The following is a 12,228-nucleotide window of genomic DNA, read 5'->3' as shown; positions in this document are numbered from 1 at the left end:
TAATAGAGGTGTATAAAATCATGAGAGGTCTAGAACGGGTAGATGTGAATCGGTTATTTACTCTTTCGGATAGTAGAAAGACTAGGGGGCACTCCAAGAAATTAGCATGGGGCACATTTAAAACTAATCGGAGAAAGTTCTTCTTCACTCAACGCACAATTAAACTCTGGAATTTGTTGCCAGAGGATGTGGTTAGTGCAGTTAGTATAGCTGTGTTTAAAAAAGGATTGGATAAGTTCTTGGAGGAGAAGTCCATTACCTGCTATTAATTAAGTTCACTTAGAGAATAGCCACTGCTATTACTAGCAACAGTAACATGGAATAGACTTAGTTTTTGGGAACTTGCCAGGTTCTTATGGCCTGGATTGGCCACTGTTGGAAACAGGATGCTAGGCTTGATGGACCATTGGTCTGACCCCGTATGATATGTTCTACTGCATGATAAGCTATTTTTGTGTGCGTTTGTATTTCTGTTTTTCGCACTGTGAAGTTTGTTTTATTCTTTAGATGCTGGTGGTTGGAGGTATTGATCGAGTGTATGAAATTGGTCGACAGTTTAGGAATGAAGGAATTGACTTGACTCATAACCCTGAGTTTACTACCTGTGAGTTTTACATGGCATATGCAGACTATAATGATCTGATGGAGATCACGGAGAAACTTCTTTCAGGTATTTTTGTCATTTCAGTTAATATTTGTTGTGAATTATATTAAACCAGCACCCCAAAATAATACTGGGGCTGCTCATGTAAAATATTCTCAGTCACAAAAAGCATTCAATTGATCATGCACATATTAATAGCAGCTAGAAGAAATCTAGCAAGGAATAATTGTGTAGATAGTGTGGCATCCATTTTGAAGGTGGGTGAGAATTATTAAAGCCATTTAGCCAGGTCAATAGTTGTTTACCCCTTAAGGTCCCTCCTCCAGTTGAGAATTCCTGAGGTGATTTCCATGGTCTTTCAGATGAGTGCCTTGGTCCGGTAGCTGGCTTTTCAGCTGGCGTGGACTTAGCTGTAAAAAAAAAAAAAAGCTGAAAGGCAGGTGGGTGCAGGAAGCAGAGTGCGGCGGTGAAGGTATATACTCTCTCCCCCTCAGCTGGAGACCGTGCTTATACTCAGCCGGGACAGACTGAGCTCAGGTAAAGTTTAAAAAAAAAAAAAAAAAAATTTAATTTTTGAGAAGCGGAGGAGAGTTGAGTAGGGATTCCTCCCTCCGGTCTCTGTGCTCAGTGAGCGATTCGAAGGCCGTTCCCAGCTCCTGACAGGTTGAGCAGCCCTTGCAACTAGGCCCCACTCCGAGGCTTGGCTGGTTTGCTGCAGCGGCGCCTTCGCGTACCGTATACTGCCCCCTTCTGTTCCGTTGTGCACCTAGTTAGGCGCTTAGGAGTGTCTACCAGGGTGCCCTTTGTGCACGCACGTGCCTTATTATTCGCATATGCACGCGTGCGCTTGTTTTTACGCACCTTCCCTGAGGCGTCCTAGCGGAATTCAAGTTGGGCGCTTATTTTGGCACAGTCTTATCTGAAGAAACCTAAACGCCTTGCCCTGGGTGTGGCATGTCATATTCGGGCATCTCAGCCTGGCGTTCCTTCTAGCTTGTGTCAGTGCTGCCCAGTAACTGTAATTTTGGGGTGGTATTCTAGGGTGAAGGTAACAAATGAAAACAATTGAAATTAATGCAATATTCCAGTTATCCCTCTAATCCGTAACTTTTTAACCACTCTTTCATCAGGTTCCCTATTTCACGGAAAGCTGCTACCCTGGCACGTTTCACAGCCATGAGATATGCCATTCAATAGTGTGAAAAGAGCCTATGCATTACAGCCGCTAGTGACGGAGGTTCAGGTTGCTTCCATGCCCTCGCTAATTCACAACGTGCAGCAATATAGACCTGCAAAGCTAAATGTATGTTTGGGCTTTGCTGAGCTTCTCCACAGGTTTGTTTAACAGAGCGTTTTTAATGGTTAAAGGCTCTCCCACCTCTAAGTTGGCTAGCCAACTCCTGATCTTGTCCCAAAAAAGTACTACTTTGGGGCAGGTCCACCAAATATGCATTTGAAAAAAAACCAAGAGCCAACCCAGTCCCTTTTTAATTTCCTATGTTCCACTTCTGAGAGGTGAGTTTCCTGGAGACATGCCAATTGTGCTTTTCGCCTCTTCAGGAACTGGAAGATTTTTGCTGTTTTAATTGGAGTTCCTAGGCTGTTAACATTCAAAGATACCTTTCATAGGTGCTCACCCAGGGTCGACCATCAAGGGCAATGGACCGTTTTGATAACATAAACATTCCCAACCCCGAGTTTCCCAGTCTGAACTCAGGAGTATACAGTGCCTATAGCTGAAAGAAAAAGGGTCATGAGAAATAATGCCCGGTGACCAATTATAATCGGACTGTGTAAAATTACCATTTCCTAAGCCAGTATGGAGATACCGGGTGTCTGGAGCTTTGCCCACCCTTGCTCTCCCTCTCCCTCCCCTTCTACCCTTGTTCACCCTTTTGAACTTCTTCACTATGGGCTGTGGACCCATAGAAAGGGGAGGTACATTTCGGATGTGTGGGCACCCATCCACCTATATGATTATACTTTGTTTCATGTATCTATTGCCTGATGTCCAGATCTTCTTTTTTTTTTCTTTAACGTCCGTACCACGTGTTCGAACAAAGTCAGTTCCCGAGTTGGACCCATTCTTGCCGGCTAACACCACCTTACTTGACGTTTGGGAGGTATATGATGAGTACCATAGTCTTTATCGCTGGTCCGGGTAAGCAGTCTGCCGTCCAGCACATAAAGTCATATCACCATCCGAGCACCCCGAATTTGCTGACACGTCACTGAGAAAATAATGCTGCAGCGCCGGTATTTGGCTTAGCTCACCGTCATCTCCAGGGGGGGATAGCATCCGGTTTGTCAGACTCTCGTTGCGATTTCCTTAGGCATCCCAGCGGTATAAATCCTCACTAAGCAGTTCTGTTGCACCTCGCTGTGTGAGGTCAAAGGTCGAGGATCGGGATGCACGTTTCTTGAGCACTGAGGGTGCGGCTTACCGAAGCTTGAAAATATCCACGACCTCATTCAATCCAGTGAAGAGGGGGCGCTTGTTGATGGTTTCCCGGTGCTAGTGTTATTCAGATGCACAGGTGAAGTACTCCGCGTCTCATTTCCTGGTGTGTGCTAACGTCGGCAGCGCTTTTGCTGCGGCGATGGTGACGTCGGGGGGTGCCAAGAAACATTATTGTCCCTGTTGTGCCCTAACAGTTGGGAACTAAATTAAATTAAACATGTTTGCCGTCTATTTGGGAAAGAGAGAAAAGGAAAGCATGAAGGGCCATATTTAATAATCTGGATGCAACTTAATTTTGAAGTCTGTCATGACTTGTCGTATCTCGTCTGAGTCCCGTGTGTTTCAGGCCAAATCTTCCAAAAATTTCTTCGCTTGTGCTTGGGTCCTCATAAAAATGGATGGAATTTGCATGCCATATCTTTAGTTTGACTGGAAATTGAAGCGCGAATCTGACCTGTTTCGCCACCAAAGCAGAGCAGACGGAGGAAAATAGCTTGCGACTGAGAGACAGAGGTGTCCTGAAAAAGCCTCACCAGATTGCCCTGATAGGTAATCTCATGCCATTGTGGGTATTTTAAAATATCTTGTTTATGGACTCCATTTAAGAACCGGGGAATTACAATTCTGGGTCGCGAATCGTCCAGCCTTTGTGCCCAGCCAGTGTGCTCTCTCTCTCTGTCTGTATTGGCATGCCATGCGGCTCCATTGCCAGAGCCTCAGGTAGCCATTTTTCCAGTACTTCACTTAAGTTCGCTTCAGCAATCGATTCTGGTAGGCCAGTAAATCTTAAATTATTATGCCTGGATCTATTCTCCAGATCGTCGATTTTGTCTCGATAAAGATTTGACCTGTGCTTCCAGCGTGGCTAATTGCCTCGTAGCCGTGTTTGAATCATCTTCTAGGAGAGAGACTTGGCCCTCTATGGCATCTATTCTCGCTGCTAATTCTTCCATGGAGTTCTGTAATCCTGAAATCTCTGGGACGAGATATTGTCTAATTTGGCATCCAGAGCGGCCACCACCGCTGCTGTAACTTTTTTGCTGTAAGAGCTTCCAGCGTAGCTGTGGAGGGAGGTGCTTCCCCTGGTTCCCCATGCTCCACAGCAAGCCTCTCTGGTGCAGGCCTCAGTTTTTCTTTGTCTTTCCTTCCCCCTTTAAGAGCCATTATTAGCGGTGATTTATGCATATATTTGTCTATGGACATATGCGAGAGAGGTATTTTAGAAAATCCAGATGGTATTGGCCCTGATGGCTGCGATTCAGGCAGATTAAAGGTGGCTGGTGCCCAGAGCTCAGAACGATGCTTCTTCTCAGCTCATCACATCACGTGACTTCTTGTGAGCAGTTTTAAGTTTCGAGGAGGAGAGCCCGTCTTTTAAGTGGCCGCTCAGGTGGAAGAGCACTCCCTTAAGACGTGCTATTTTAAGGGAGGGAATATCCATCAGAGTTTGGTTTGCTGGGCAGAGTGATCTCGCTGGAGAGTGTATTTTCATGATGGCATTTATCCATGGGGATTGTACATTACTGATAAGGGAGTGGTGGTGTTTTAAATAAGTATGGCGGTTGGCAGTGCTACTAAGACTGGCTTCATATTTAAGAATGAGATTGGTTAAAAAAAAAAAAAAAGTGAGTTAATAGTGACACAAGATGATAAAAATATCATTTTGGACTTTTATGTTGTGTTAAAATGTTTTCGTTTGTGCTCCTCGGATGTATTTAAATGGAAGATGTAGCTTCGTGTACACAGTTGAGCGATTTGCAGCATAAACATGCCCTGATACAGCAGAACGAAACATATCACGTCTGGCGTTTTTAAATGAAGAGAAGTAGCTCTTCATTTTATATGCAGTTTAAAAATAATGAAAGCTATAGTCAGTGATAAAAGGGATAGAATGCTTCCCCTATGAGGAAAGGCTAAAGAGGTTAGGGCTGTTCAACAATTTAAAAAATGAAAAATATAGTCAATGATTTTGATTTGAACTGTATGGACCAATGAATAGGTAAGACCCATAACATTAAAGTGGACATTTTGAAACCTGTGTGCAGGTGTTATGATGGTCCTTTATTACATGTTAGAGCTCTTAGCTTGGAATAGACAGCTCAAAAGCGGACCTGATAGAGGTTATGGTTGGGCAGGTTGGCATTTTTAGAGATTTTATTTTAAGTAATGTTTTAGAACTATGTCTTATGTATGTAATGTGTTTGTTTTTAGAATGTGGTATGATTTAATGATATATGATATACTATTTTGTACAATTGTGGTGATTGTCACCTTGCAGGTTCTCCTTGAGGCGAGTAAATAAGTTTATAAAGTTATGAGTAGGGTGAATTGGATAAATAAAGGACAGTTATTTACCCTTTCAAATTATACTAAAGCAAGGGGGATCCCCCCATGAAACTAGTAATCAGCAGATTTAATACAATTCATAGAAAGTACTTTTTCACTCTATTTGATTTATATTCCACTTTTTTCGACACTTCAAAGTGGATTATATACAGGTACAGTAGGTATTTCCCTGTACAATCAAGCTGTGAATTTGCTGCCAGAAGATGTGATTCAGTCGATTAGCATAACTGGCTTTAAAAGAGGTTTGGACAAGTTCCTGGTGAACATTATTAGCAAAGTAGATTAGGGAAAACATTGTTTTCCATGGGAAGTGAGTAACAAAAAATAGATCTAGTTTTTGGAATCTGCCATGTATGTGTGACCTGGTCCGGCCACTGTCAGAGACAGGATACTGAGCTCGATGGACCATGGTCTGACTCAGTACAGCGTGTTTTATGTTCTTAAGATATCTGTTTGAGCCATTGAATTCTGTTTCATTATATCCTGACTATTAAATTGTCACAATCTGCTCAGCAAGAATATGTGAAATATATGCATAAATCCTGTCATTGAACCTTTTTAATTCAATTTCTTAAGAACTGTCTTATTTTATACCCAAGGTTAATTTATCAGTTTACATTAATCAGAAGAACTGCAGTCTTGGTATCGGGAAAAACATTAAAGTTTTATTTGAACAGAACAAAAGTCAAGAAATGTATTTAGTTAGTCCTTAAAAAGATATCACTTAGTATTTTTGTTAACGTTTATTTGGACAGAACACAAGATTTTAGAACATTAGGAAGATTATTCTTTATGGTTTTGGATAAAGAGGCCAACCTGCATCTGGATAGATAAGGAACTGCATATCTGCAGCCTGCAAAGCAGAGAAAGTTATTGTTCCACATTTAATCAAAGCTCATTTGACAAGGGCAGCAGCTTCATCATTAGCTGAGAGGAGCACAAGCTTTAGTGGTTGACATTTGCAAGCAGATGTCATTGTTCTCTGCATACATTCTTCAAGCATTACAGAATATAAATCTGGTCTTCTTTGGATGCCACATTCAGGACATGATGGAAGGAGAGAGGCGCAAAGGGAGGGAGTGGTGAGGTGCCTGCAAAAGCTAGTCAGTAGACTGCATGTGTCACCATAATGGTTACCATCCTAAGGAAGGATTTGAGTAGAGATTGAGTAGGGTCTGTGGCAACAGAGTAAACAGAAGCACCTGAGTAGAAGGTATTTATTGACAGAACTTTATTGGGTATGGTTATTAGGGTTCTTAATGTATGGGGCATTTCTGCTAATACAGAAAGTATTAATGCAAATGTCAATGTTTGGGCATCAGTTCTAACTTCTCCCTTTTTGGTTTCTTTTCCTTTTTTGTACTTTTTCTTCCAGTTCTTCTGTATATTTTATAAATAGAGCACTTGCTGTACTCAAGCATTGTCTCTCTTACAGGGATGGTGAAACAAATCACCGGTAGTTACAAGATAGCTTACCATCCGGAGGGTCCAGATGGCCAGACATATGAGATTGATTTCACACCTCCCTTTCGCAGAATTAGCATGGTACAAGAACTTGAAAAAGCACTGGGGAAAACATTGCCTGCCCCTGACCAATTTGAGACAGAAGGTAAGAGACTGTGTTTTGATATTCCTGATGACCTATACCTTGTGTCCTGTGCATTCCTGGAACTGGTGCTGTTTTGTAATGCAGTTACAGTGGCACTGCTGTAAGATGTCTCTAGAACTAGACCAGCAGTGCATGTATATGTCCCAGAGATATTACAGCAGCTGCTGACCTGTATGAGCACTCACTAGTTGCATATGCCAGAAAGATCTTGGGCCCTGAAAGAAAACAATCAACCATTAAGCTTCAGAGAAAACCTCTTGCATGTTGTAGACAGGTCTCGGGCCAAGGAAAAAAGCCTAGCTACATACACCTGGGCTTAGGACCCAGTTTTAATTAATTGAGAGATTTTCTGTAATGTCAGGCGCTATAAATAATGTCCTGACTCTTGACTGAAGTTTTGCTGGTTCAAATCATTTGCAGTTGATGTGCAGAGTTCTAGCAGCCATATTGGTGCCGGAGAAAACTGAATGTAGATTGCGATCTGTTTTGGATTGACAGCATAATCCAACAGTACAGTAGTACACGAACTTTCAAGAACTCATTGATCCATTCTTTGATGTGACTGGAAGACTGAAGGAAGGGTTTATATCTGTTTTGGTCCAGTTAAAAGTATTGCAACTTACAAAGAATGCAGTTGATGAAAATGAGTCAGAAAAATCCTTTCAGATCTTGACAGGCTGGGAGGAGTCCATTATTTTGTAAGCCTCCTGGCTGAGGTGTCACTCTTAACTCTTCTGTAGAGTGGAAGTGAAAGGTCCCACAAAAGATGCTCTTGAGGGCTGTGTGAGGAGTTTTCTCCAGAGTTGTTTAGTAGGATGTGGTGCATGGTGGAATCCCTCAGAATACAGAGTTTAGAGTAGGAAATTACAGCAGAAGCCATCGATAGGAATCCCAGCTATTGAGAAGATGATGCAGCTATGGATCATTAAGCAGGTGGAAGGAGATAGATCCTCTGTTCCTTCTGCTCTTCATGTGGTAACCTTTTGGGTAGTTCTAGGTGATTTACACCAATATATTTTGAAGGTAGAAGGGTGGAATTTGTAATGAGATTTAGGTGTGGTGGGAGGGGGAGACTGGCATTTTGTAAGCCATGAGCAATAGATTTTAGCAGGATATATTCAATCGAAGACATGTCCCACTGAATATACCAGTTAAAGTTACTTGTTACTATGCAGATATTCTTAAACTAGGGGTGGGCAATTCTGGTTCTTAAGGGCCACCAACCAAATTAGGTTGTCGGGACATCCTGACAACCTGGCCAGTTGGTAGCCCTTGAGGGACCAGGTTTGCCCACTTCTATCTTAGACAATGGTAGAGATAATTGAGAAGTGAAAAACGTGCAGGTTGAAGGAAAGGCTAGATTGAGCTGGATTTCAAGTTTAGATCTGAAGACTGTTAATGGAGAATCTTAGAAGTGTGTGAGACTGAGAACAGTAATGACTTAACCAGGTGACTGAAACTCTTTATACTGTGTGGGGGGGTTACTATGAAAATCCCAGTGTGTTTGCCATTCCATCCTGATACAGTTGGGACCTGTGCAGATGGACACTGGAGGGGTTTTATTGCAGGTGTATTCCCATTGCTCTGTGCTCAATATTGGGACAGCGCATATATTTCTTGCCTTATTTGTTAACATAGTTTTTTCCCGAACACAGAAACTCGTAAATTCCTGGATGAGATTTGTGTTGAGAAAGGTGTGGAGTGCCCACTGCCTAGAACTATAGCCAGACTCCTGGACAAGGTAAAGTTGTTATCAAGCTTGGGCAATGTTTCTTTCTTCTTTTTTTTTTTTTTTTTAAACACACTGGTTTGTAAAGTCTGCAGACATATTAGAAGACATGATGAACATAATGCTTTGGAGGAGGAGGAGGAAATAGTTTCACCCAAGTTCCCTACAGCTTCAGAGTTTTGTTATTGTGCTTATGAGAAAAATTACAGAATTGTGACGTTGGCACTGTCAGGTTATTCTCTTTATTGGAGATACTTGTTTACAATTTCATGAAATATTACAAAGCTGAAAATATAATGTGTGTTTTGTCTGCAAGGTGAATCATTTTAATATTTTTGGCTTCCAAGCTGCTGGCAGTCATGAAAACATGAGGTCTGATCTCGTTAAGAACAGTTCTTAAATTAAAAATTAATACTGTATTTTATCTTGCCTTTGGATTGTATTAATTTATATTTATTATGAATTTGTATTTTACTTTTATTTAATGATGTATTTTGTTCATTGGGTGGTCCTTTGGTGAACCAGAAACTCTGGTATATATAAAAATTTAGATTGGACTAGTGTGTCATGACCAGGGTGGCATGCATCACATTGGGAGCAATGTGGTGATTTATACCTGTCAGTTGACAGATGCATCATAATTGCCTCTTCCCCACACCCCCTCCCTCCAAAAAAAAAAAAAAAAAAAAAATCTAGGTCACAACCATCAGCTAAAACTAGTAACTCCGCTATGAGCTGTAATATTCTTGGAGCTTGGTACTAACAGATCTGTAATTCAGCTCTGTTCTATAGCACTCCCTTGCCTCATAGTTTAGTAATAGTGGATATAATCAGTAATTTCTGCCACAGGATATAACATTTTCTAGGTTCTTGCTTTTAGTTGGTTGGCGAGTTCTTGGAAGTCACGTGCATTAACCCGACATTCATCTGTGACCACCCTCAAATCATGAGTCCTCTGGCCAAATGGTAAGACTATTTGCTTCTTTACCAATTATTCTACTGATGAAATAAAGATTTTAGATTTTATTTGATATTCCAATAAATATCAAAATGGTGTACAATAAATCAAAATAATATAAAAAATAAAACACAAAACAGCACGAGAATCAAAAAATGACCTAAAATCAAGCATATCCTCTATAAAACATCATCCATAACAGTGAATCCAATAAAATCTGCTAAAATGCTTTAAATTAATTCCTTCTTAAAAAGACCCCTCACATTCCCAAAGGTTGTTAGGTTATGCTGTTAGACAGGAACCTTTCTGAATGCCAATCACTAAGCCTCATAGCACACAGTTCTAGGATGTTCAGTGGCAATTAGATATATTTTGTGTGTGATGTAATGTCAACCTTTTTTTTTTTTTTTTTTTTTTTTTTTAGTTCACTTGATCATTTCTCTCTTGTACAGTTGTTTGAAAAGCAATCACTTTGCAATTGTTTTGTAGGCATCGTTCCCAGAAGGGACTAACAGAACGTTTTGAGCTGTTTGTGATGAAGAAAGAAGTGTGTAATGCGTACACGGAACTGAATGATCCTGTCAAACAGAGGGAGCTCTTTGAGGATCAGGCAAAAGTAAGGGAGTGGATGTGAATGGATGAGATATGCATGCTGGACCATGTTACTGCATATTAACACAATGCATGCTTGCTAGGATCAGTGATGGCTCTACGGTAGATGTAGGCATGACTCTAAATGTGATGTGCTATTGCTTTCAAAATATCCCTTTTACCTGGCTTACCACATGCTGGATGCCTGGTCTCATATGCCATAATTTTTCTCTAGGCTAAAGCTGCTGGTGATGATGAAGCCATGTTTATAGATGAGAATTTCTGCACTGCGCTGGAGTATGGGCTGCCCCCAACTGCAGGTTGGGGGATGGGTATTGACAGGCTTGCAATGTTCTTTACAGATTCCAACAACATTAAGGTAAATGCACCAAATAATAGAAATTTGCATTCAACCTAACTTGCTGTAGGTCATAGTACCCTCCATATTGGGGAGTTAAACCATACATTATGCTGCAGCAACACGTCATGGGAACCCTGATATTCAGGAATTAGACTACATTTATGTAGTAGTGCACTTCAACTTTGATGTTCCAGTACTGGCAAATTAGTGTGTTCCTGTAGCTCATGGGAGGCTAGACACAATGTGTTATGGGAACCACTGTGTTGAGTAGTTACTGTGCTATATACTGCTGCTGTAGCAAGATATGGGACATTTTGGTACAGAGGAGTCGCACAAGACTGTGTACTGCTGCAGCTTAGAAGTTTGAGGTACAACTTTGTAAAGATTATTTGTGATCATGTGCATTAGGTATGTAATGCTGTGATAATTTAGACAGTATTTTTATTTTAATAGGAAGTGCTGCTGTTCCCTGCTATGAAACCTGAAGACAATAAGAAGGAGACACAGTCACAAACAATCTCAGATGGCACATCTGAGTGAAAAGAACTGTCAAACTTGTGATTGCTGAGCATTCACCACAGATGAGACCAACTATGATACACCTGATTTCCTTGCAACAATAAGAAAAATATTAATATTTTTACTTCTGAGTAAATATATAAATTACATAATTTCTCTGCTTATTTATTTTCTCTCTTAGTGTTGAAACTTGTATACACTATACTTAGATTTTGCCCAAGGATTTTTCAAAATGCTGTACAAGTGATTGCTGAAAGATTATGAACACTTTCATATTTAGAAAAAATGTTTAGATGCATGGAAAGTGATTATAAATAGCTAATCTTTTACTGGACAAATAATGATCTGAGGCCAATGAAGTTACTTCTGAGTATAATTTATTTATTTGAAATACTGCTAGACCACTTATCAGCAGTTCTAAGCAGTTTACAATTTTACATCCACAATATACACTTACTAGGTCTATAGATCAAACACTTACTAGGTCTATAGATCAAACAAACATTCAATAAAAATAACACACAGCATATAAAATATAAAGTATCACCCCTTTCAAAATATGATACCCTCATAGTAATGATACCTTATTGTGCAGGATCATCTGAACATCATCAAATCCATCAGCCATTCGATTTAAAAGCCAAAGCAATCAAAAGATAAAAATAATAAATGAAACAAACTAGATGACAGATGACACTGAGCATAAGTAAAATATCCCACATTTGTGCTTTGCTATTAGTTATTACATGCTCATTCTCCCACAGCTTAAAAATAAAGGACATCAACTCTGTCATTTTTCTCTTTATTGAGAGCACGAACCTATTTTTACATTATAATAGCAAAGAGCTATCAAAATTGGCTAAGGTCATCTGTTCACATATTAGGTCATTCTTTAAAAAGTCATAAGGAAGGCCTGTTGAAAGAGGTATGTTTTTACCTGCTTTCTAAATTTTAAAAAAGGATGTTTCAAGTTTTATAAAACTTGGAAGGGCATTCCATATAGTTAGTCCCTGTACATAAAATAGATGCTCCCTAGATTTATCCAGTCGA

At 40.3% G+C, this 12,228-nt stretch overlaps 1 protein-coding gene across 2 annotated transcripts in view; it reads left to right on the top strand.

The window, feature by feature from the left end:
* KARS (lysyl-tRNA synthetase) overlaps nt 1–11,330 on the top strand; it is a 58,124-nt gene extending 46,794 nt beyond the window's left edge. For both annotated transcript variants that reach the window (XM_029608247.1, XM_029608246.1), the window contains 7 exons: nt 508–670; nt 6,847–7,020; nt 8,676–8,761; nt 9,630–9,715; nt 10,197–10,323; nt 10,534–10,677; nt 11,113–11,330. In XM_029608247.1, coding sequence (XP_029464107.1) covers nt 508–670; nt 6,847–7,020; nt 8,676–8,761; nt 9,630–9,715; nt 10,197–10,323; nt 10,534–10,677; nt 11,113–11,199 — 867 coding nt within the window. In that variant the 3' untranslated portion in view covers nt 11,200–11,330. The remainder of the gene's footprint in view (nt 1–507; nt 671–6,846; nt 7,021–8,675; nt 8,762–9,629; nt 9,716–10,196; nt 10,324–10,533; nt 10,678–11,112) is intronic.
* Nucleotides 11,331–12,228: the final 898 nt, after the last annotated feature.

Source organism: Rhinatrema bivittatum, chromosome 7 (assembly GCF_901001135.1).
Source record: "Rhinatrema bivittatum chromosome 7, aRhiBiv1.1, whole genome shotgun sequence".
In the NCBI taxonomy this organism is placed as follows: Eukaryota; Metazoa; Chordata; class Amphibia; order Gymnophiona; family Rhinatrematidae; genus Rhinatrema; species Rhinatrema bivittatum.
The sequence above is the reverse complement of the archived record's forward strand: the minus strand, read 5'-3'. Positions and strand labels throughout refer to the sequence as shown.